Source organism: Pristiophorus japonicus, chromosome 4 (assembly GCF_044704955.1).
Source record: "Pristiophorus japonicus isolate sPriJap1 chromosome 4, sPriJap1.hap1, whole genome shotgun sequence".
Classification (NCBI taxonomy): Eukaryota; Metazoa; Chordata; class Chondrichthyes; family Pristiophoridae; genus Pristiophorus; species Pristiophorus japonicus.
In genome coordinates, this window is record NC_091980.1 from 127288732 (window position 1) to 127314745 (window position 26014).

The window sequence follows — 26014 nt, forward strand, 5'->3', positions numbered from 1 at the left end:
TGGGTGCTCGCAGGATCGCTTCCATTTTGGACACAGTAGTTCTGATCCCGTCTGCTGCTACCCTCCTCCCCAGGAATTCTACCTCTGGAGCCAAGAAGTCGCACTTCGACTTTTTCAGTCGCAGCCCTACCTGGTCCAGTCTGCGTCGCACCTCCTCCAGGTTTTGGAGATGTTCTTCAGTATCACGAACCGTGAGGAGGATGTCGTCTTGAAAAACCACCATCCTTGGAATCGACTTGAGGAGGCTTTCCATATTTGCTGAAAAATCGCGGCGACCGAACGAATCCCGAACGGACATCTGTTGTACTCAAACAAGCCCTTGTGTGTTGTGATGGTGGTCAGCTTCTTCGACTCACTAGCCAGCTCCTGGGTCATGTAAGCCGAGGTCAAGTCCAATTTTGAAAAAAGTTTGCCACCGGATAGCATCACAAAGAGGTTCTCCGCTCTTGGTAGCGGGTACTGGTCTTGGAGTGACACCCGATTGATGGTGGCCTTGTAATCGCCACATATCCTGACCAACTCATCCACCTTGAGCACCGGCATGATCGGGTTCGTCCAGTCACTGAATTCGACTGGCGAGATGATGCCTTCCCTCAGCAATTCGCATTCTATCTTTACCCGCATTACATACGGCACCACTGTGGCCTTGTGGTGTACTGGCCTGGCTTCCAGGTTTATGTGAATCACTACCTTGGTCCCCATGAAAGTGCCGATGCCAGGTTGAAATAATGAGTCAAATTTGTCCAGGACCTGTGAGCATAATACTCACTCCACAGAAGAAATTGCATTGACATCGCCCCATTTCCAGTTCATGACAGCAAGCCAACTCCTCCCTAGTAGTGCGGGACAGTCCCCCGGGACAATCCAGAGTGGCAACTTGTTCTCCAAATCTTTGTGGGACACGCCTACCGTGGTGCTGCCTAGCACCGGAATGATCTCCTTTGTATATGTCCGTAGCAGTGCGCCAATCGGCAATAATTTTGGCCTCCTGGCCTTGGGCACCCACAACCTTTCGAACTGTTTGATACTCATCAGGGACTGGCTGGCCCCCGTGTCCAGCTCCATTAATACCGGGATGCCATTGAGGAGCACTTTCATCATTATCGGTGGTGTCCTGGTATATATACTCCACATGAACTCGCTGAACTTCAGCTCCCAACGATTTCCCCCAGTATTCATTTGGCCTCGTAGGGCTTACATCGAGCCCGTCCTCCTCGTACATCAACCTGGCTGCAGGCTTCCTGCACGTACGCGCCAAGTGGCCGCTGACGTTGCAGTTTCTGCGAGTATATAGCTGATACCTGCAAGTTCTGGCTGGGTGTTTGCCTCCACACCTCCAGCATGAGCTAGAGGCCCATTGGCGGAAACAAAAGGTCCATTACCAGTCAATCGTCTCTGACTGTCTTTGTAACTGTCCTTAAACGCACCATTAACAGGTGTTGATGGCCCCATTACTGGCCGCATTGTCTATTGTGATGGCATGAATCACCGTTCAGCTAGCCATTGTCTCTGTTGAATTCCCCCTTTGGGTTCGACTGCATGCTGGGGCATGTCGGATTGCCCTTGTCTGCCTAGAGAACTGTGTGCCCCGTTATCAATGTTGACTCCCTGGTCGTTTGCCGCATTTGAGCCAAGATTTTTGCCATAAATCATTCTGGTCTCTTCCTCCCCTGAGATAATTGTTTGGGCTATCAGAGCCGCCGCTTCTAAGGTCAAGTCTTTGGTCTCAATCAGTTTTCTGAAAACCCCAGCGTGCTCGATGCCCTCAATAAAAAAGTTTTGCAGCATCTCCGCTCTGCATGCATCTAGGAACTTACATAGGCTCGCCAGTCGCCTGATGTCTACCACGAAGTCTGGAACACTTTGCCCTTCTCGCCGCCGTGCATGTAAAACCGGTGTCTCGCCATGTGCATGCTGCTCGCCGGTTTAAGGTGTTTCCCAATTAACTTACTGAGCTCTTCGAACGTCTTGTCCGCCGGCTTCTCTGGCACTAGAAGGTCCTTCATCAGGGAGTACGTTCTAGATCCACAAACCGTCAGGAGATGAGCCATGCGTTTGTCGGCCGAATCCTGTCCCAACCATTCCTTAGTGACAAAACTTTGCTGTAGTCTCTCAATAAAGTCGTCCCAATCATCACCAACACAGTACCTCTCTTCTGTGCTGCTAGTGGCCATGCTCGCGTGGTTTAAATCCCAGTTTTTCGTCGCCAATAATATGTCCTTACTATACAGTATAAATGCACACGAGGCCCATAGTTGAGAGAAGGTCACTCTGTGACCACTTACCTTTATTACCAAGACCTCAAGAGACAGACGGTGGGTGGAGTTTCCCCTTTTATACTGGAAAGTCCAGGTTAAGAGTGTCTCCCACAAGTTCGCCCCCTGTGGTCAGTGTTCTCAAGGTGCACAACTCAGGTCAGCTTATACATGGGTTACAATGACAGTTGAATACATGACAGCCCCCTTCACCTCCCCCTGCCCCTCCACCCACACCCCCACCATCACTGGAGTCTGCTTCAGATATTCCACACAAACTTAAGGAGGACACAAAGCCAGTGAGACTTAGAAAGGAAGAGATCGAGCAACAGAAAAAGGACCTGATTGGCATTGTGGTGTACAGTGTATCCTTATACTGTGAACAGAGATTATCTCATTGTTGGTACTGTTTGTGTGCAAAACATTTCTTTATCCTTAAAAGACTGTTTAAACGACAGGTTTATAAAACAATTAAAAATACTAATGGATTGTTAGTCTTTATCTTAAGGAGGCTGGAGTACAAAGTGAGGCAAGTTACATTTCCTTGATCAGACCCCATCTGGCGTATTCCGTTTAGTTCTGGGCACTACATCTCAAAAAAGATGTATTGGCCTTGGAGTGGGCGCAGTACAGATTGATACTGAGGAATAGAGCGTTAAACTATAAGGACAGGTCGCATAAATGTGGCTTTATTCTCTTGAGTAGTGAAAATCTGAAATCTCTCTCCCAAAAGGCTGTGGATCCTGGGGGCCAATTGGAACCTTCAAGGCAGAGATGGCTAGATTTTTGTTGGGTAAGGGTATCAAGGGATATGGAGCTAAGGCGGGTAAATGGTGTTGAGATACAGATCAGCCATGATCTGACTGAATGGCTGAACAGGCTCGAGGGGCTGAACGGCCTACGCCTGATGCTAATTGTTCAATGTTAATGAACCTGACTGAAATGAATTAAAACGCTGTGGAACACACTCATGGCCTCTCCATTTAGGCAACTGAGGAGAGAAGGAATCTGGGGCACAGGCAAAGACTTTGAGCGTCGGCTATCTTTACTTATGACCATCTCCTTTGCAGGGACGCAGTATTGGCACTATGACCCCATCAACGACATGGCTTTTACTCGAGATGCACATGGCAACAGCTATCCCAAGCTCATTAGTGAAGGGTTTCCCGGTGCTCCCAGCCCAATAGACACGGCTTATTTTGATGGAAAAGACCGGAATATTTATTTTTTCAGGGGCGATGAGGTAAGCTCAGCTATCATGTTTCTACACTCTGTTCACATCACCCATAAACTGTACTTCGTACATGTCAAAGTCCAGAAGTTGAAGCTTTAATTCACTTATAAACCCACATATAAGACCAAGATTATAGGTCCTGCAGGTTGTCACCCCACAGGAGTCATTGCAATAGATGGTACTGGAGCCCAATCCAGAGAGGACTCTGGCCTGCTCCTGCTCTAGACCCTCAGGGGTTGCTCATCTCTCTGAGGTTTCAGAGCTCCTTCTCCCCTTTCTCAAATTCCTGGTCTCTCGCCCTTCCTTTCAGGTTATGGTCTCTCACTCACTTAGACTCAGGACTTGTCCCTCCCCTCTCTCAAACTCTCAGTTTATCCAGCCCTTCTCTCAGTCTATCGCTCTCCTCTCTCAAACTCTCAGTTTATCCAGCCCTTCTCTCAGTCTATCACTCCCCTCTCACGGTCTCTTTCCTCTCTCTCAGACTCTCAATTCCCTCTCCTAATCTATCCATCCCCTCTCTCAGTCTATTTGTCCCCTCCCTCAGACTTGAAATAGTATCATGCGATCTTTTATATCCACCTGAGAGGGCAGAACTCCATTTAACATCGCATCCAAAAAGACAGCATCTCTGCCAGTGCAGTACTCCCTCAGTACTTCTTCAGTACTGCACTAGAGTGTCGGCGCAGATTATGTGTTCAAGTCCCTCAAATGGGTCTTGAACCCACAACCCTCTAAAGTAAATGCTGGTCCCTTAGAAGATGAGAAGGGGGATTTAATAATGGGAACTGTGGAAATGGCTGAGACCTTAAACAATTATTTTGCTTCGGTCTTCACAGTGGAAGACACAGAAACCATGCCAAAAATTGCTGGTCACAGGAATGTGGGAAGGGAGGACCTGGAGACAATCACTATCACTAGGGGGGTAGTGCTGGACAGGCTAATGGGACTCAAGGTAGACAAGTCCCCTGGTCCTGATGAAATGCATCCCAGGGTATTAAAAGAGATGGCGGAAGTTACAGCAGATGCATTCGTTATAATCTACCAAAATTCTCTGGACTCTGGGGAGGTACCAGCGGATTGGAAAGCAGCTAATGTAACGCCTCTGTTTAAAAAAGGGGGCAGACAAAAGGCAGGTAACTATAGGCCGGTTAGTTTAACATCTGTAATGAGGAAAATGCTTGAAACTATCATTAAGGAAGAAATAGCGGGACATCTAGATAGGAATAGTGCAATCAAGCAGACGCAGCATGGATTCATGAAGGGGAAATCATGTTTAATTAATTTACTGGAATTCTTTGAGGATATAACGAGCATGGTGGATAGAGGTGTACCGATAGATGTGGTGTATTTAGATTTTCAAATGGCATTCGATAAGGTGTCACACAAAAGGTTACTGCAGAAGATAAAGGTACGCGGAGTCAGAGGAAATGTATTAGCATGGATAGAGAATTGGCTGGCTAAAAGAAAGCAGAGAGTCGGGATAAATGGGTCCTTTTCGGATTGGAAATCGGTGGTTAGTGGTGTGCCACAGGGATCGGTGCTGGGAGCACAACTGTTTGCAATATACATAGATGACCTGGAAGAGGGGACAGAGTGTAGTGTAACAAAATTTGCAGATGACACAAAGATTAATGGGAAAGCGGGTTGTATAGAGAACATAGAGAGGCTGCAAAGAGATTTAGATAGGTTAAGCGAATGGGCTAAGGTTTGGCAGATGAAATACAATGTCGGAAAGTGTGAGGTCATCCACCTTGGGGAAAAAAAACAAAAAAAGGGAATACTATTTGAATGGGGAGAAATTACAACATGCTGCAGTGCAGAGGGACCTGGGGGTCCTTGTGCATGAATCCCAAAAAGTTAGTTTGCAGATGCAGCAGGTAATCAGGAAGGCGAATGGAATGTTGGCCTTCATTGCGAGAGGGATGGAGTACAAAAGCAGGGAGGTCCTTCTGCACTGTATAGGGTATTGGTGAGGCCGCACCTGGAGTACTGCATGCAGTTTTGATTGCCTTACTTAAGGAAGGATATACTGGCTTTGGAGGGGGTACAGAGACGATTCACCAGGCTGATTCCGGAGATGAGGGGGTTACCTTATGATGATAGATTGAGTAGACTGGGTCTTTACTCGTTGGAGTTCAGAAGGATGAGGGGTGATCTTATAGAAACATTTAAAATAATGAAAGGGATAGACAAGATAGAGGCAGAGAGGTTGTTTCCACTGGTCGGGGAGACTGGAACTAGGGGGCACAGCCACAAAATACGGGGGAGCCAATTTAAAACCGAGTTGAGAAGGAATTTCTTCTCCCAGAGGGTTGTGAATCTGTGGAATTCTCTGCCCAAGGAAGCAGTTGAGGCTATCTCATTGAATGTATTCAAGTCACAGATAGATAGATTTTTAACCAATAAGGGAATTAAGGGTTAATGGGAGCGGGCGGGTAAGTGGAGCTGAGTCCACGGCCAGATCAGCCATGATCTTTTTGAATGGCGGAGCAGGCTCGAGGGGCTAGATGGCCTACTCCTGTTCCTAATTCTTATGTTCTTATGTAACCCTCTGACCCAGAAATTAGTGCATTACTGACTGAGCCACAGCTGACACCTATCCACCAATAATAAGTCATCTCCTTCAGAAAACGAGAAAAATAGGAATGAGGAGTGGGGTGGGGCAGGGAAGGGGGCCGGGAAATACTGCGGGTGCCTTAAATTCAAAGCAACAGGATGTGAACCCAACTTCAGTGTAATAAAACTGGCCTGTTTTTTTCCCGATCCGTCGCACACATTAGTCCTTTTGTTGCATTTCTACAGGTGACCGCCTTCACCATCGATCTTAACCAGAAGGTTAACGGGTTTCCCAAAAAGATTGTGGACTTCTTCCCGCCGGTAGTGGCCGGCGACCATCCCGTGGGGAACCTGGACGCCGTCTTTTACTCCTACACGCACCGCACACTCTTCTTCATGAAGGATCAGTATTCCTGGAGGGTGGTGAGCAAAGTGGAACGCCAAGTCAATCCCGCACTGCCGGTCCGGGGCTTGCACGGACGCAGTCGGCTGTCCAACCAATGGTTCTCCATCTGTGATGTCCACGCGTCGATGCTCAGCGTGTCGTCCAGTTAGGGATTACAACTGACGCACATTCAAGACATAACGTCACCGTTGCAGGTGACCGTACCTACACTTAAGGCAGGGGTGAAGGGCAGGAGTGTGGGATGGGGGGGAGCTAACTGAATGGACTGTACGTGCATTTTGTAAATAAGCTCTGGACATCAACGCTAGATGCCTTTTGTCAAATACAGTTTTAGTTAAACGGGCGGGGGTTGGGTTGGTGGGGGGTATTTTGTCGGTTTTTAATGTAGCCCTGTTTCCTGGTCTCTTTAAATTTAGCAATTTGAGCTAAGAGACTATGAGACCAGTGTAACAGTCTTGGGTAAGCTGGAGTAATCCCGGGTTGACTAGGGTAGCCACCGAGGAAGTATCGCAGGTAGGCTGCGAGGGGTTCTCAGGGAGGCAGAAGCAATCGGAACACTGGTGAGGACAAAAGTGCGGCATTGGTGAGGTGACACATCATCGCTGCCCACGGCCATGCCGCGACAAAGGTATCAGTCCACAGTGAGAATGAACCTAAAAAGGGTAATAAACTAACTGGAAAAGACAAAGTTAAACTGCATTTTTGTATATGTAAGTACAATATGTATCGAGGACCAGTGTTTAAAGAAAATTACCTCCCATCATTACTACTGATCTCACTCACAATGCCAGCGCTCCTGTTTGGTGGCCCGTGAAGCGCCCTGGGACATTTTACTACGTTAACGATGCTGTATAAATACAAGTTGTTGTATAATTTGATGCGCCATTCTGTGTACTTGGAGCATGCTGATCATTTTAGATGTTTTTTCTTTTCCTTTCCTCATCAAGATAAGGCAGTGGACTCGTGGTTATGGCCTGGCCCCCCCCGCAACCTCCAGTCCTGTCACATAGGAACATTAGAAACAGCAGTCGGCTATTAAGTCCTCTCAGGTCTGCTCCATCATTCAGTTAGATCATGGAATCCCTGGCCAAAGACCGCCCTAAATGGAGGAAGAGCATCTGGGAGGGCGCTGAGCACCTCGAGTCTCATCGCCGAAAGCATGCAGAAAATGGAAGGAGCGTGCGGCAAACCAGACTCCCCAGCCATCCTTTCCTTCAATGGCTGTCTGTCCCACCTGTGACAGAAACTGTAATTCCCGTATTGGACTGTACAGTCACCTGAGAACTCACTTTTAGAGTGGAAGCAAGTCTTCCTCGATTTTGAGGGACTGCCTTTGATGATAAGCTGATCCAACCCTCAACTCCACTTATCTGACTTTGTTCCAGATCTTGTGATACCCTTGCTCAATAAAAATCCATCGATCTCAGTCTTGAGTGCTCCAAGTGTCCCAGCGTCCACAACCTGTTGGGTGGGGGTGGGTGGGAGGGGAGCGGGGAGAGCATTGCAGATGTCCACTACCCTATATGTGAAACTTGAGGGTCACTTCTGGGCCTGTGTAGGCCTGTCTATGTTCATGACCCTCTTCGTTGTGCCATGTTACCAGAGATGGGACTCAGTAGTGTCCCATCTTCTCTAGATGAGCGCCAGTAGGGAAGATACCATTAGGGAGATCAATCTTCACCACCTGTTGACCATGTGAAAGATTGCTGTTCAAACTTTCATTTCTTGTAGGTTTTTCATTTGATCTCCTTCCTGTGAGGCTGCGATACAGCTGAAACCAGGAATTTACTGCAGTGGAATCAACAATAACAACTTGCATTTAATTAGCGCCTTTAATGTAGTAAAACATCCCATGGGCTTCACAGGGGTGTTATAAGACAAAACAAATAAATTTGACGCCAAGCCACATAAGAAGATGTTACAGCAGATGACCAAAAGCTTGGTCAAAGAGGTGGGTTTTAAGGAGCGTCTTAAAGGAGGAAAGAGAGGTAGAGAGGCAAAGATTGTCTAGGGAGGGAATTCCAGTGCTTAGGGCCCAGGCAGCTGAAGGCACGGCCACCAATAGTAGAGCGATTATAATCATGAATGTGGATCCACATCTCATCGCTGCAGGGCCGTTCTTGGGAGCCGGGCTTGAGCTGTTTGAGATTGTCGCCGCTATCCAACTGTGGTAGTTCTCAGTGTCACCATCAGGCCCTCTCAGGCTGGCTGCCCCTAATCTGCCCCAACAACATGCTCAGCCACAGTCCCAGAAATGCATCCCTGTTGCAAAAAAAAATGGTCCTTCCTCACACTAATAATTTACTGAGGTTGTCTCAGTTTGGGCTGAGTGCAATCCAAGATCCCATGGTGAACAGGGAGTATTGGCAACCCAGTTATCAGGAACCATCCTTTTGTGTCTTTCCGATTTTATCAATGGGGCCGTGACCAGTGCCCCTCTTGTCTCCCCTCTCGTGTTCCTCCAAATATACCAACCTGCACATTCCTCTTCCTGCCTCACTACATTGTAGGGTTGACAACTCTGGTTGGATGTATTCCTGGAGATTTCATCGTATGATCTCCCGCCTCCAACTGCCCCGCCCAGTCAAACGGCCTTTCTCCCCATCTCCAATATTTTTATAACTAACAAACAAAAGTGTTTCAAAGAAAATGGAAAAAACACACAATTTTTTTATATGCCCCATCAATGGATTGTCTTGAATCCTCCCCCCCCCCCCATAGCCCCCTTATCTTCCCTTCCTCAAACACACAGGAACTTTATACTCCATACTCATGGCCTGGGAGACAGGGAGAAGCTAGGGATGAGTTGCTGCTTGTGGTGGGGAACCTCTGTCAGAACACTGTGCTGCCAGGTGGTCTGCCTCCCTGGTGTAGATCTGCATTTGACCCTGGTTTCTGGAGTCTGCTCCTCGTCGCCAGTTTTTCCTGATTTTATTTTGACCACCTTCAATGATTGTAAACTCTTTGGGACTGCCTGAGGTCGAGAAAGGCGCGATGGAAATACAGGTCCTTCTTCGTGTGTGTTTCTCTCCCCCCCCCCCCCCCACCCCCCGCCACCTCCCTGTTCTTTTATTCTGCTCCTTTTTGAATGCTGTTCATCTCCAATCTCTTCTAGTTTGATGAAGAATGGACACCCAAAGCATTAATTCCTCTGGTCTCTCTACAGAGGATGCATGAGCTGCTGAGAGTTTCTGTTTTTCTGTCAGATTGCCAACGTTGACAGTTTAGGTGTTGATCATATAGTTCGGACTCAGTAACAGATTCTGCTAGTCAGTTAATCAATTACGGAAGGCAATTCATCTACCCGCCTCAGCTGGCTTTCAATGCGATATGTGCGGCCATACATGAGGCCTCAGGATTGGGCTCTTCTCCCACCAGTGCACCCATAACAACTGAGACACATCTGTCAATTGGACAAGAGAACACATCAATCATTATGCACCCAATCAGGACAATTTGAACCGAACCAAATTACACTAGTCCAGATTTACACTAGAAAGAAAGACTCATTTATATAGCGCCTTTCACAACACCAAACGTCCCAAAGCGCATTACAGACAATGAAGTATTTTGAAGTGTAGTCACTTTTGTAATGCAGGAAATGCAGCAGGCAATTTGCACTGATGCACCTGGAAGTTATCTTCATTAGGTAAAACCAGGATGTTAGCTGCCAAAACCAGCAACAACCAAAAGTAAAGCTTACACCATCAAAACCACAATTCATGTCTGAACTAGTTTACTCTTTGGATTCAACTGATGAGCTGCCTAGTTTAAGCATCCCCCATCTAACAAGGGGACTGACACACCCATAGACAGAACACCCAATATCAGTGTCAGTCATGGCACTCTCAGCTCTGAGTCAGTAAAGGTATCGGTTCAATTCCCACTGCAGGGACTTTGAGCACACAATCTAGGCTGATACTTCAGTGCAGTACTTAGGCAGTGCTGCACTATCAGAGGTGCTGTCTTTCAGATGAGACATTAAATTGAAGTCCTGTCTACCCCATTAGGTGGGCCTAAAAGATCCCATAGTGCTACTTTGAAGAAGAGTAGCGGAGTTATCCTGTGTCCTGGCCAATATTTATCCCTCAACCAACATCATTAAAACAGATGATCTGGTTATTATCTCATTGTTGTTTGTGAGAACTTGCTGCATGCAAAATGGCTCTACATTTCCTACATTACAACAGTGACTACATATCAAAAGTATTTTATTGGCTGTAAAGTGCTTTGGGATGTCCTAAGGATGTGAAAGGCGCTATAGAAATGCAAGTCTTTCTCTCTAATGCTGCGTTGGTGGATTTAACTGGTCGCTTTAATGATTGATGATTGGGAAAAAAAACAATCACCTCCCAGTGGATCAGTGCAGGAGAAAGATTGGCAGCAGCCAAGGAGGTATCTGCAGATCCGAGAACTCCCATCTGCCCATTCATGGTGCATTCAAGCTACAACTGTGGCATCAATCCACGTTAATGCTGTAGTGATATTGTAGCTGCAGCCAGGACGTGACCCAGAGTGAAATTCCCTTGGAGACATTGGCTTCGCTCGAGTTCACTCCAGAAAACAGTTCAGGATGATTTACACACTTCGAGCTTAAAGTCCGCACCAAGCCAAAACTCATTTTGCGCAGACGCTAAGCATATAGCATGAGTGTGCTGTAAGGTGAAGTGCGAGGAATCTCTGAGGGAAGCACGGATCAGATACAAGAGGGGGGTAGGAGGGAGAATGAAACAGGTGGATGTTGAGAATATAAAATATCCGGTATTCTCTTTTGCTTTTTTCAAGAAAAATGGGAGGGTTTAGTTGAACGCAGCTTGGTTGGTTGAGCAATGGCAGTTGTTCCATGATTCCCATTGATCTTTGACTGTGCCACTCGGTTCATGGCTCCCTTCAAGGCCAGTTGTTAAATGTGAAGTTCTGTATAATTGCTGAGAATTGAAGATATTTATTTTTGAATCGTTGATGTATTTATACCTTGTGCAGTGTTTTTTTTTGCTTTTTGCTTTTTCATCCAGATTCTACACTTTGCAGGTTTGAGGACACGTGATGTATTGGAAAATAGTTTTATTTTAATATTACTCTGACCTGCTGGGTAACCACGCCAGTTAAAATTGAATGTATTTATGTACCAGACAAATTCATAGCTCCCCTGAAAGCTCAGCTGGTTAAGGCAATGAGTAACTGAGCTATACAGTGCAGGAGAGCCCAGTGTTCAAACCTCAGCCTGTGTGGTATTGGCTGCTCTCAGCTGGGGTAACAGTAAGGGGACTGCAATTGGCTTCAGTTTCCCCATGATCGGGAGGGGGAAAGGCGATCAGCCTTCTTGCTTCTAATCGCTATACAGTGGCCCCATGTGCTGGAAAAGCCCACCTGTGTGGGGGTGCACTGGGTAAGCACAGCGTCAGGCCTGACTGCGATGGCGCCCCTCACAGTCTAGGTTCGCACGTGAAGAACGGTCTCTTGGGTGAGACAGAAACCGTTGGAAAATACTCCGGCAAGGGACTCATGCTCTCAGGAGAAGAGGCGAGAAGATTGACAGAAAACCAAACCAGATTTGAGTCTGCAAACAGACTGTTTGGGTTCAGGAACTGGGTAAATTAGATGGTCAATATACTGTTTTATCTCTGACAAGTGGCACATCTGCCATGCGCTCTGTATCTTTATTGTATGGCTGATGTAGAATCCGATAAATGTTTTCTCTGAAAACCGTTATGTGCATTTTGCTCCTTCTTGTCTCAACTCAGAAGCGGTTAGGCTTCAGCTGGAGGATCGTGTTCAATTCTGGGCACCATATTTTAGGCAGGGTGTAAAGGCCTTGGAGAGGGTGCAGAGGAGATTTACTAGCATGGTACCTGGGATGAGGGACTTCAGTTACATGGAGAGACTGGAGAAGTTGGGGTTGTTCTCCTTAAAGCAGAGAAAGGTAAGGGGAATTTTATTAGAAGTGTTCAAAATTATGAAAGGTTTTGATAGAGTAAATAAGCACTGGCAGACGGGTTGGTAACCAGAGGGCACAGATTTAAGATGCAAAAGATCAGGGGAGAGATGAGGAGAATTTTTGTACACAGTCAGTTGCTATGATCTGGAATGCACTGCTTCAAAGGGTGGTGGAGCAGATTCAATAATAACTTTCAAAAGGGAACTGGACAAATACTTGAAAAGGAAAGATTTTCACAGCTATGGGGAGTCGGACTATTTGGAAAGCTCCTTCAAAAAGCAGGCAGAGGCACGACGGACTGGATGGCCTAATTTTGTGCTCCATGATTCTAATTGCAAGACACATTTATGCGGAACGAGAGGGGTAAATCTTATAATGTGACACACCCACTACCCCCCCCAATGACAAGCCTTTCACGACAGAGGCATACATTGGCTGTGGAGATGAAATGTTTTCTCTGGAAATCGTTATGTAGCGGGTATTCTGCTTCTTGTCTTAAATCAGCTGGAGTATTGTGTTCAATTCTGGGCACCACATTTTAGGGAGGATGTCGAGGCCTTGGAGAGCTTATGTAAAATTGTCCATCCAATCTAAAGTTCATTGAGAGGAGGGGCGGGGGTGGATGGGGGAATGGGGAAAAGACCTCCTGGCTCCAATTCCTGATTTGCCACAGAGAGCTCCGTATTTGCCACCCTAGGTTCGTTACCGTTGCACAACTCCGGGGCGTACGGTTTCCATGCGAACATACACGCAGGAATGACCAGCTGGTCCATCAAGCCTGCCGCACACCAAGATGGCCAGCGCATCATAACTAAAAACTTCTTCCTGCCCAGCCCAGCTCCCCATCTCCCCACTCCCCCACCCACTCTCTCCTCCCCTCATCACCCCCTCCACTCACCCCACCACCACCATACTGCGGCCATGTAATCCCCTGGGAGAAGCAGAAAAAAGAGGGAAAAAATAGGGCCAAGAGGGGAAAAAAATACCCTGGAAAATTCCTCTCCCACCTCCCCAGCTGATCAAACCCAGTCCAGGGGATCACACGGACCAAGTGTTATTGATAAAGACACTTACCTGCTATACAATGCGTTCTTTGCCCCAGTCAAGAACGGGTCCAGCTCTCTCTTGAAGGCATACAGAATATCAGCACCCACCACACCAGCCAGTAACACTTTCCAAAGATTTGCTGCTCTCTGGAAAAAGGGCTACTGCCTAATATCCATCTATTCCTATCTTACATAGTTTTACATCATGTACCCTGGTCCTCTCCAATCTGTTAAACTGGAATCATCTATTTGCAGTCACGAGTTGTTTACCTGAGGTGATCAGTCATAACATAAACACAACTAAAGCAGCGAGCTGCCTCTATCCCGTGAACAACCATCAGGCTAAATACATAGGGTTGCAAATTCAGTTGGAGGCTAATTAGGGCACTAATGGCGGCGGGCGCGTCTGCAGTCACAAAATTCAGCAGCTGAGCCCCAAGTGTGGGGCGGAATGCAAAGGGAGACATTCCACACCTCTCTTAGGGCTGAGCAACTGAAAATCCCGAGCTAAAGAACCGGCCTCGGAGCGCCCCAAGACAGGCTTCCCTGGGAACCCCCTCTCCCCCACAAAAAAAATTCCCAATACCTTGCTCACCCCACATAAAGATAAATCTCAAACATTTTTTTAAAAAACAATCACACTTAGCTCATATAGGCATTCCTCCCCTCACCGCCGCTGGAATAGCTCGGACCGCCTGCTTTCCGAGGCAGTCACACTGGGGAGCGCTATGGGGTCAGCACAAAACAACAATCATTGCAATGTCAAAACCGGGGGCGATGCACACCGACCGGCTCAACGTTCTCAGGTCAGTGCCGTCGGCAGCGGCACAATGAATGTGCCGAGCGGCGCGAATGCCAGCACTCACGGCTCCGACCCCTTTAACGCCCCTGTTCAGACTCTTTCAGGGGCGCTAAGCCACCGAATTTCTACCCCATATTTTCCCCTCCTTTTTATTCATTTCCACCCCCTTACTTCTCAGGTGTCAGCCATGGTTCAATAAAAGCACTCTCACCTCTGTGTCAGAAGAGCATGAGTTCAATTCCCATTCCAGAGACTTAAGCACATAATCTAAGCTGACATTCCCAGTGCCAGTACTAAGGGAGTACTGTCGGAGGTGATATCTTTTGGATAATACTCAGACCCAGGCTCCATCTGCTTTCTTAGGTGAATGTTGTTATATATGTATAATATAGATATACTCTCTGTGTAGTCACTGTATAGTTGCATAACATGGAGACTTGTTTACCAGAGTTACCATCAAAAAGGTTCACACTGTATACACTATGCTGGCACCATCAGAGGGTGCAACTGGTGGAGGCCCAGGGGTCATCTGTACACCACAGGTACCCAGGTACAAAAGGGAGTCCACCATGTGGTATCCTCACTCTAGAGTTATATTAAATGGACTAAGGTCACTACAGTTCAAGTACAATACTTTGCCTCGCGGAGTCATTATCAGAGCATCTAAACACATACCAATTGGCAACGAGTTTATGGACTTTCACCCGATAATAGCTAACCTTGGTACGTTGCAGCAGTTCACCGATGGGGATGATTGGGATGCCTTTATAGAGAGGATCGACCATTTCTTCACAGTAAACGACCTGGCAGGTGACAATCCGGCCACTCTGGCTGATAAGCGCAGAGCTGTCCTGCTAACCAGTTGTGGGCCCACCATCTATGGCCTCGTCAGGGACTTGCTGGCACCAGCGAAGACAATGACCAAGACATAAGAGGAGCTTGTAACGCTGATCCAAGAACAACTCAAGCCCAATGAGAGCATCTTCACAGCCAGACACTGGTTTTACACCCACCGACGGCCCGAAGGCCAGGAAATCACGAAATATGCTGCAGATCTCAGGAGGCTGGCGGCACCATGTGATTTCGGCGACCACCGCACCAAAGCGATGCGGGATATCTTTGTCATCGGAATCACTGAGGGAGTGCTGCACCGTCAGAGGTGCCATCTTTCGGATGATACTTTAAATCCAGGCCCAATCTTCCCTCGGATGTGGACAAAAAAGATCCTACAACACTATTCAAAGAAGAGCAGGGAAGTTCTCCCTGGTGCCCTGGCCAACATCCCTCAGCCAACATCCCTCAACCAACATTACTAAAACAGATTAGCTGCTGACTATCTCATTGCTGTGCCTAGGATCTTGTTTTGGCAAATTGGCTGTTGCATTTCCTACAGCTCAACAGTGACTACACTTCAAAAGTATTTAATTGGCTGTAAAGCGCTTTGGGACGTCATGAGGCTGTAAAAGGCACTGTATAAAAGCAAGTCCTTTCCTTTCCTATTTGCATAAAAGGCGCAGGCTCATGAATCATTTACACTGGGGGAGCCCACCCTGCAGGAACAATGGAGTTTCCGCAGGGGAGGCAATAGTGGGAATACTCAAAGAGAAAATGACAAAGATTGGCCATTTTTCTAAGAGCATTACGGCTCCACTTACGGCCATTGTGTAGAATCATGCAGGCCTGCTTTCTGTTGGCAGTACACAGGATGAAGCTGGTGAGATTTCTGGGGGAGACCAGCAAACTATCAGTACTGTGGCATCACAAGGGAACATAGAATAGCGGTCCGCTTCTCTCCGTCAGAACTGCCCAAAGTGGCCAGACAGGGTGGAAAAGGATGTTGCCCCCTGTTCCTCACCCCGTTGTGCCAATTCTGCGCCCAAACCGGCCTGGAATCTGTAGGCTCTGGTCTTCCTCCATCAGTGGTGCTCCGTAATGCAGACCAGCCTTGGCGTCCATGAGCCAGCAGGATCACAGCACCCTGAGAGATGTGGCTCGATCATTGTGACAATGGGATCAGGGAGTGAACTTCCGTTGGATGACCACGGGGAGCCAGGCCTGTCTGTGTGGGAGCACTGTGTAAAAAGCAGAGCCAACCTGCCCACTGAGATCACTTCACCCACAGAGCAACACAAATACCTCACTCTCCCAAAACTAGAAAAAGTTAAGCGTGAATATTAAACACCTTATTCAATCTACAGCAACTCTGTACCAAGTTATACTGGCAAGGCTCTCAACAAATATTGTGGAATATTTAGGCCTGATGCATATCTGTTCTATAGGCCCATTGCAACTCTCTCATATTAACAATTTACTATCCATTATCTAATTTCTCCCTAAAACCCCTACTTATAGATTCTTCTGACTGGTACTGAGACAGACTGACCAGGAGCATCTCAAGTTCAATCTCCGATCTGTCCTGCATGCAATAGGAATATGGGAATTGCCAAATGAAAAAAAGAGCAAGGTCCATCTAGTTTGCCTTCTTCCATCCTGGTTATCATATGATACAATGATACTGGAGTTGTTGAGCAACAATAGAGGAGCAAAAATTGTTCTTGGGCCAGGGAGAAGAAATCAGCCAGGATTGCCACACCCGTTCACTACCGAGTGAATGCGGCACATGGGTATGGATTTGGGACTCGTTGGTGGGACCATCTCCACCGCCCACCATGGTCAAAATATCCACTATCACTTGGGTAAGGTAGCAATGGATGGTGGGTACCCAAGAGCACTGCTGTTGAATCATTCTTTATTGTATCTCCTCTGCCAACTCTCCTCACTGTCATTAAAACAATGTAGTTTTAATTGATGCTTAACACACCTTTAATGAACCAGAAATTGATTATCTGCTTTGCCTCTGGGATCAACTTTGAGAGCATATGCCAATGCATCAAGTTAATTTGTGTTAGAAACATAGAAACATAGAAAATAGGTGCAGGAGTAGGCCATTCGGCCCTTCGAGCCTGCACCGCCATTCAATGAGTTCATGGCTGAACATGCAACTTCAGTACCCGATTCCTGCTTTCTTGCCATACCCCTTGATCCCCCTAGTAGTAAGGACTACATCTAACTCTTTTTTGAATATATTTAGTGAATCGGCCTCAACAATTGTTTGTGGTAGAGAATTCCACAGGTTCACCACTCTCTGGGTGAAGAAGTTTCTCCTCATCTCGGTCCTAAATAGCTTACCCCTTATCCTTAGACTGTGACCCCTGGTTCTGGACTTCCCCAACATTGGGGACATTCTTCCTGCATCTAACCTGTCTAAACCCATCAGAATTTTAAACGTTTCTATGAGATCCCCTCTCATTCTTCTGAACTCCAGTGAATACAAGCCCAGTTGATCCAGTCTTTCTTGATATGTCAGTCCGGCCATCCCGGGAATGAGTCTGGTGAACCTTTGCTGCACTCCCTCAATAGCACACTTAACGTGACACACAGAGTAATTTCACCCTGTGATGTGAGACTGCCTCTAGGATAACAGGGATTTTTGTTTTAATTGTTTTTCTTTTAAATCAGTTTCCCCTCCGCTTCACTTACCAAACGTTAACTGGGTTATGGTTCCATAGATGCCAGCCAGTTGTATTAATCATAGATTCATAGAATAATACAACACAGAAGGAGGCCTTTGGCATATCAAGTATGCACCGCGCTTTCAAAGAGCAATCCAGTTAGTCCTACTCCCCAGTTCTTTCCCCATAATTCCAGCAATTTTTTCCCCTTCAGGTATTTATCCAATTCCCTTTCGAAGGTTACTATTGAATCTGTATCCATCACCCTATCAGGCCGTGCATTCCAAATCTGAACCACCCGTTGCATATAAGGTTTTCCTCATGTTGATTCTGGCTGTTCTGCCAAGCACCTTTAATCTGTGCCCTCTGGTTAGCGACTCTTCAGCCATTGGAATTAAATTCTCCTTATTTACATGATCTAAACCCTTCATGATTTTGAACACCTCTATCAAATCTCTTAACCTTCTTATCTCTAAGGAGAACTGTTGTGTTCCTAACACAGATGAGACTGCACACAGGGAGGTTAAAGTAACAGTGACCTCAGGCTTTATTAAGACACTCCAGAGTGAGGAACAGGCCTTAAAGGCCGGCTTATATACAGTGCTCCCAAGGAATGCTGGGATCCCTTGGGACTTCAGGGGAGTGCATGCTTTACAGATACATAACATCACTCCCCCCAAAAGTCAAAGTGAAAATATTTACAAGGTGAGGCGGTCGGGAGCCTTTCTTTCCCTGGTGGACCGCCTCGGTACAAATGTCTGTTCTGGTGTGTTGGCTGTGCCCTCGCTGGGCTGGTGTGTTGTTGGCCCTACAGGGCTGCTGGGTGAGCATGGCCTTGCTGGGCTGTTGGGTGTGATGGGTTTGATTTCCTGGTCCGGCTTGGTGTCGTTGATTCTTTGGGTGTGTGTTGTGGGCTCGAAAAAGGTGGTGTCTGCTGTGGATTGTTCAGGGCAGTCTGTGAACCACAGCCTCGTTTGGTCCAGGTACTTTCTTCAAATTTGTCCATTGTCTAGTTTGACTACAAACACCCTACTCCCTTCTTTAGCTATTACCATGCCCGCGATCCACTTGGGACCATGTCCATAATTTAGCACATATACAGGGTTATTCAGATCAATTTCCCGTGACACAGTGGTGCGACCATCGTTTACATTTTGTTGCTGTCGCCTGCTCTCTACCTGATCATGCAGGTTGGGGTGAACCAGCGAGAGTCTGGTTTTAAGTGTCCTTTTCATTAGTAGCGCAGACGGGGGCACCCCTGTGAGCGAGTGGGGTCTTGTGCGGTAGCTGAGCAGTACTCGGGACAGGCGGGTTTGGAGTGAGCCTTCCGTGACTCGTTTGAGGCTCTGTTTGATGGTTTGTACTGCCCGCTCTGCCTGCCCATTGGAGGCTGGTTTAAACGGGGCCGAGGTGACATGTTTGATCCCATTGCGGGTCATGAATTCTTTAAATTCGGTACTGATGAAACAAGGCCCGTTGTCACCGACCAGTATGTCAGGCAGGCCGTGGGTGGCAAACGTGGCCCTTAGGCTTTCAATGGTGGCGGTGGCGGTGCTTCCTGACATTATTTCACATTCAATCCATTTTGAAAAAGCATCCACCACCACCACGAACATTTTACCGAGAAACGGGCCCGCATAGTCGACATGGATCCTCGACCATGGTCTGGAGGGCCAGGAACACAAACTTAGTGGTGCCTCTCCGGGCGCGTTGTTCAACTGAGCACACATGCTGCATTGCCGTACACAAGGCTCTAAGTCAGAGTCAATATCAGGCCACCACATGTGGGATCTGGCTATCACTTTCATCATTACTATACCCGGGTGTGTGCTGTGGAGGTCCGACATGAACATCTCCCTGTCCTTTTTGGGTAGCACTACGCGGTTATCCCACAACAGGCAGTCTGCCTGAAAGGACAGCTCCTCCTTTCGCCGCTGGAATGGCTTGATTAGCTCTTGCATTTCAACGGGGATGTTGGCCCAGCTCACACGCAGTAAACAGTTTTTTACTAGGGACAGCAGAGGATCTTGGCTGGTGCAAGTCTTAATCTGGCGGGCCGTGACAGGTGATTTATCATTTTCAAATGCTTCCATGACCAACAACAAGTCTTCGGGCTGCGCCACCATCAACAAGTTTGCAGGCTGCGCCATTTCCACCCCCGTGGTGGGCAATGGTATCCGACTGAGAGCATCCGCACAGTTATCGATGCCTGGCCTGTGGCGGATGGTATAGTAATACGCTGATAGCGCGAGTGCCCATCTTTGTATGCGGGCTCAGGCATTAGTATTTATCCCCTTGTTTTCAGCAAACATGGATGTGAGGGGCTTGTGATCGGTTTCCAGCTCAAATTTGAGGCCAAACAGCTCCTGATGCATTTTCTTTACCCCGAACACACATGCTAATGCCTCTTTCTCAATCATGCTGTAGGCCCTCTTGGCCTTAGACAAGCTCCTGGAAGCATCGGCGACAGGTTGCAACTTCCCCACAACCTTAGCTTGTTGTAATACACACCCGACACCGTACAACGGCGCCTCACATGCTCGAACATGTCTTTTACACGGGTTATACAATACAAGCAGCTTGTTGGAGCATAGAATGTTTCTGGCTTTCTCAAAAGCAATTACTTGATTTTTTCCCCATACCCAGTTTTCACCTTTACACAATAACACATGTAGGGGCTCTAAGAGGGTGCTTAACTCCGGTAGGAAGTTACCAAAATAGTTGAGGAGTCCCAGTAATGACCGCAGCTCCGTCACATTCTCTGGCCTGGGCGCATTCCTGATAGCATCTTTCTTGGCGTTTGTAGGCCAAATGCCATCGCCGCGATCTTTCTCCCCAAAAACTCCACCTCTGGTGCCATGAAGATGCATTTCGACCTCTTCTGCCGCAGCCCTATGCGATCCAGTCGCTGGAGGACCTCCGCCAGGTTTTGTAGGTGCCTGACGGTGTCCCAACCCATGACCACTGTGTCTTCCTGAAAAACCACTGTGCGTGGTTCTGACTTGAGCAGGCTCTCCATGTTTCTCTGGAAGATCACTGCAGCCGACCGAATTCCAAACGGGCATCTGTTGTAGACGAACAGTCCCTTGAACGTGTTGATGCAGGTGAGGCCCTTCGAAGACTCCTGCAGCTCCTGCGTCATGTAGGCCGAAGTCAGGTTGAGCTTGGTGAACGTCTTGCCTCCTGCCAGCGTCGCAAATAGGTCATCTGCCTTAGGTAGCGGGTATTGGTCCTGTAGCAAGAAATGATTAATAGTTAATTTATAATCGCCACAAATCCTGACCGTGCCATCACTTTTGAGTACTGGAACAATCGGGCTGGCCCACTCGCTGAATTTCACTGGGGAGATGATGCCCTTGCATTCCAGCTCGATTTCCACTCTCTCCCTCATCATGTGAGGTACCGTTCGCACCTTGCAGTGCATGGGTTGTGCCTCTGGGACCAAGTGGATCCGCACCTTCGCCCCGGAAAAGTTTCCAATGCCTAGCTCAAAAAGGGAAGGAAATTTGTTCATAACCTGGGTATATGAGGCCTCATCGACATGTGATAGCGCTCGGATGTCATCCCAGTTCCAGCGGATTTTGCCCAGCCAGCTCCTTCCAAGCAGTGTGGGGCCATCGCCCAGGACAATCCAGAGTGGCAGTTCGTGCACTATGCCCTCGTAATTGACCTTGACCATGGCGCTGCCCAGGACAGTGATAAGCTCTTTGGTGTACGTTCTCAGTTTCGTGTGGATAGGGCTCAGGGCTGGTCTGAGTGCCTTGTTGCACCACAGTCTCTCAAACATCTTTTTACTCATGATGGATTGGCTAGCGCCAGTGTCCAGTTCCATGGCTACGGGTAAGCCATTCAATTTTACGTTTAGCATTATAGGTGGACATTTTGTCAAAAATGTGTACACTCTGTGTACTTCAGCATCTGCCTCCTCTCTCTGAGGCTCAAAATAGCTTTGGTCCATCATGGACCGATCGTCCTCTGCCACGTGGTGACTAGCAGGTTTTGCAGAGCTTGCAGCTCATCTGCAAGCTCGTTGGACGTGCCCCATTGTTTCACAGCTCTTGCAAACATACCCTTTGAAGCGGCATGAATAGGCTGAATGGAAGCCTCCACAACGCCAACAAGATGTGAATTGCCTTGCATTCAACCTTTGTTGCGGACTCTGAGTCATCTGGGTCACCTGAGGCCTGCTGGCAGTTGCACATGAATTCTGTCCTGTACATTTCTGCTCGCAAACACAGTTCCAGTTAATTTATGAACATTGCTAGCACTTGTGTGCTGAGAGATTTGTTTGGTGTTATCATTGGTGGACATAAAACCTGTGCTATCGCAATGGCCTTACTGAGGTACGGTGTCTTTACAGTCAAAAGTTTTCGTAGGGTGGTCTCGTGGCCAATGCCCAGTACAAAAAAGTCTCTGAGCATTTGTTCCAGGTAGCCATCAAACTCACATTGTCCTGTAAGTCTCCTTAGCTCGGCGACGTAGCTCGCCACTTCCTAACCTTCAGATCGCTGGTACGTATAGAACCGATACCTCGCCATCAGCACGCTCTCCCTCGGGTTAAGATGCTCCTGAACCAGTGTATACAGCTCCTCATACGACTTATCTGTGAGTTTCACCGGAGCCAGAAGATTCTTCATGAGGCTGTAGGTCAGTGCCCCGCAGACCGTGAGGAGGGTCGCTCTCCTTTATGCAGTGCTTCCTTCTCGTTGGCTATAAAGTAACCGTTCGACATAGGCTTCCCAGTTCTCACCCTCTGAGAACTTCTTCAAGATGGCCACAGTTTGCTGCATCTTTGCGTTGGATTCGTGTACTTGTCGGCAGTTATTGTGTTCCTAACACAGATGAGACTGCGCACAGGGAGGTTAAAGTAACAGTGATCAGTCTTTATTAAGACACTCCAGAGTGAGGAACAGGCCTTACAGGCCGGCTTATATACAGTGCTCCCAAGGGATGCTGGGATCCCTTGGGACTTCAGGGGATCCGCTCCCTGGTGGCGAAACATGGGAATGCATGCTTTACAGATACACAACAAGAACAACCTCAGCTTCTCCAGTCTATCCTCGTAACTGAAGTCCCTCATCCCTGGCCTATTCTAGTAAATCTCTTCTGTGCCCTCTCCAAAGCCTTCACATCCTTCCTAAAGTGCGGTGACCAGAATTGGAGACAATACTCCAGCTGGGGCTGAACGAGTGTTTTATATTGGTTTAGCAAAACCCTTTGGCTTTTATTCTCTATGCCTCTATTTATAAAGCCCTGCAGGGGCTGGATTTTCCGTTTTGACGTTTTTAAGGCGAAAACGGAGGCGGGGCAGGGAACTTACCTGCCGGGAATAGGTTGCGCTGTCGTAGTAAATTTTTGCCATATTTGGGCCCTGCGCCAGGGTACACAGTGCGAAGGGAGGCGTTGTACTACTTTTGCGGCACAAAAATGGGAACTTCACCAACTAAAGTGCCGGGCCGGGAGCGCTCCGAGAGAGGCCTTGGGGGTCGGGGTCGGGTGGAGGGGGAAAAACCTAAAAAAAACCCAGAATAATTGTTATGTATGCAACAACTTGTCAGCAGCATTCTACCGCCACCAGAGGGCACATCTGTTAGAGTCCCAAGGGATCCCAGCATCCCTTGGGAGCACTGCATATAAGCAGGCCTCTCATGCTGTACCGGAACTCTGGAGTCAGATTAAAGAGACTAAGGTCACACTTACTCAAGTCTACAGTACTCAGTCACATTGCTTTATTTGAGACATAACAACTGGCGACGAGGATGAGTTGACGAACCATCATACGAAAATGCAGAGAGCTGTTGGTATCCTGGAGAAATTCTCAGAAGGTGATGATTGGGAATCCTTCATAGAGAGCCTTGACCAATATTTTGTGGCCAACGAGCTGGAAGGGAATGAAAACGCTGCCAAACAAAGAGAGATCCTCCTCACCATCTCCGGGGCAACAACCTATGGCCTCATGAAGAATCTTCTTGCTCCGATGAAACCAACAACCAAATCGTATGAAAAACTGTGTATACTGATCTGGGAGCACCTAAATCCGAAGGAGAGCGTTCTGATGGCAAGGTATCGATTTTATACATTTCAACGGTCTGAAGGTCAGGAAGTGATGAGCTACGTCACCGAACTAAGGCGCCTTGCAGGACATTGCGAATTCACTGGATTCCTGGAGCTTATGCTAAGAGACATTTTTGTGCTTAGCATTGGCTATGAGGTTATCCTTCGCAAACTATTGACTGCTGAAACACTAAACCTGAGCAAAGCCATACGATAGCCCAGGCATTTATGTCCAACAGCGAAAACACCAAACAAATTTTGCAGCATAAAGATGCATCGGCAAGCACTGTACACAAAGAAACTTTGTTTTCAGGCAGGAATGCATATGGCAGAACGTACACGCCTGCAGCTGCATGACCTCAGATGACTCAGAGTCCGCCATCAAGAGTGAATGTGAGATAATTAGCACCTTGTTGCCGCTGGGGAGGTGATATCGAGCCCATCAATGCCACTTCAAACACCTCAAAAGCTGTGGAACAATGGGACACCTCCAGCAAATGTGCAAATGAGCTGCAAACCCTACAAACCACCACAGAGGAAGACCAATCCATGGTGGATCAAACTGAACTAGAGATCGAACCGAGGAGGCAGAAGTGTACAGGGTACACACCTTCACCACGAAATGTCCACCGATCATGTTAAAATTTGAACTGAACAGAATTCCAGTATCCATGGAATTGAACATGGGTGCGAGTCAGGCTATCATGAGCAAAAAGGCCTTCGAGAGGCTGTGGTGCAGCAAGGCACAAAGGCCCAAGCTGAGCCCTATTCATACCCAGCTGAGAACTTACACTAAAGAGCTGATCCCCATAATTGGCAGTGCAGCAGTAAAAGTCTCCTATGATGGAGCGGTGCACGAACTATCACTATGGCTTGTACCAGGAGATGGCCCTACACTGTTCGGCAGAAGTTGGCTGGGAAAAATCCATTGGAACTGGGACGACATCCGAGCGCTTTCGTCCGTTGACGACGCCTCATGTGCCCAGGTTTTAAGCAATTTCCCGTCGTTTTTTGAGCCAGGCATCAGAAATTTCTCTTGGGCGAAGGTGCAGATCCACTTGGTTCCCGGTACACGACCCATCCAATACAAGGCACGTGTGATGCCATATATGATGCGAGAGAAAGTGGAGATCGAGCTGGACAGGCTGTAACGAGAGGGCATCATCGCACCGGTTGAGTTCAAGGAGTGGGCCCGTCCGATTGTTCCCAAGGGCGATGGCACGGTCAGAATTTGTGGGGACTATAAAGTAATGATTAACCGTTTTTCGCTGCAGTACCAGTACCCGCTCCCCAAGGCAGACGACCGACTTGCAATGCTGGCAGGAGGGAAGACATTCGCAAAGTTGAACCTGACCTCGGCCTACATGACGCAGGAGCTGGCAGAATCAACTGCATCAACACGCACAAAGGTATGTTCATCTACAATAGATGTCGGTTTGGGATTCGATTGGCCACGGCAATTTTTCAAAGGAACATGGAGAATCTGCTCGTCAGTTCCATGCACCCTGGATTTCCAGGACGATATATTGATCACAGGTCAGGACACCATCGAACACTTGCAGAATCTGGAAGAGGTTCTAAGTCAGCTAGATCGTGTGGGACTCAGGTTGAAATGCTTGAAGTGTGTTTTCCTGGCACCAGAGATCGAGTTCATAGGGAGAAGAATCGCGGCAGACGGCATCAGTCCGACCAACGCCAAGACGGAGGCCATCAAGAACGCGCCGAGACCACAGAACGGAGTTGCGGTTTTTCCTGGGACTTCTCAATTATTTTGGTAATTTCCTACCCGGGTTAAGCACCTTGCTAGAACCTCTACATGTGTTGCTACGCAAGAGAGATCACTGGTATGGGGGAAATCACAAGAGACTGCTTTTAAGAAAGCCAGAAATCTGTTATATTCCAACAAACTGCTTGTTCTGTATGACCCATGTAAACGTTTAGTGTTAGCTTGCAATGCGTCTTCGTATGGGATCAGGTGTGCGTTACAGCAAGCAAAGGAATCGGGAACATTGCAACTGGTCGCATACTCGTCCAGAAGTTTGTCCAAGGCCGAAAGGGCCTACAGCATGATTGAAAAAAAAGCTCTGGCATGCGTTTACAGGGTGAAAAAAATGCACCATTATCTATTTGGGCTTAAGTTCGAGTTAGAAACTGACCATAAGCCGCTCATATCGCTATTCTCAGAGAGCAAAGATATTAATACCTCTGCTC

The 26014-nt window shown here is 47.7% G+C and overlaps 1 protein-coding gene across 1 annotated transcript in view; it reads left to right on the forward strand.

Moving 5' to 3' along the window:
* Positions 1 to 6600, forward strand: part of LOC139262167 (matrix metalloproteinase-21-like) — a 37119-nt gene extending 30519 nt beyond the window's left edge. The window contains exons 6-7 of the mRNA XM_070877313.1: positions 3326 to 3498; positions 6292 to 6600. Coding sequence (XP_070733414.1) covers positions 3326 to 3498; positions 6292 to 6600 — 482 coding nt within the window. The remainder of the gene's footprint in view (positions 1 to 3325; positions 3499 to 6291) is intronic.
* Positions 6601 to 26014: the final 19414 nt, after the last annotated feature.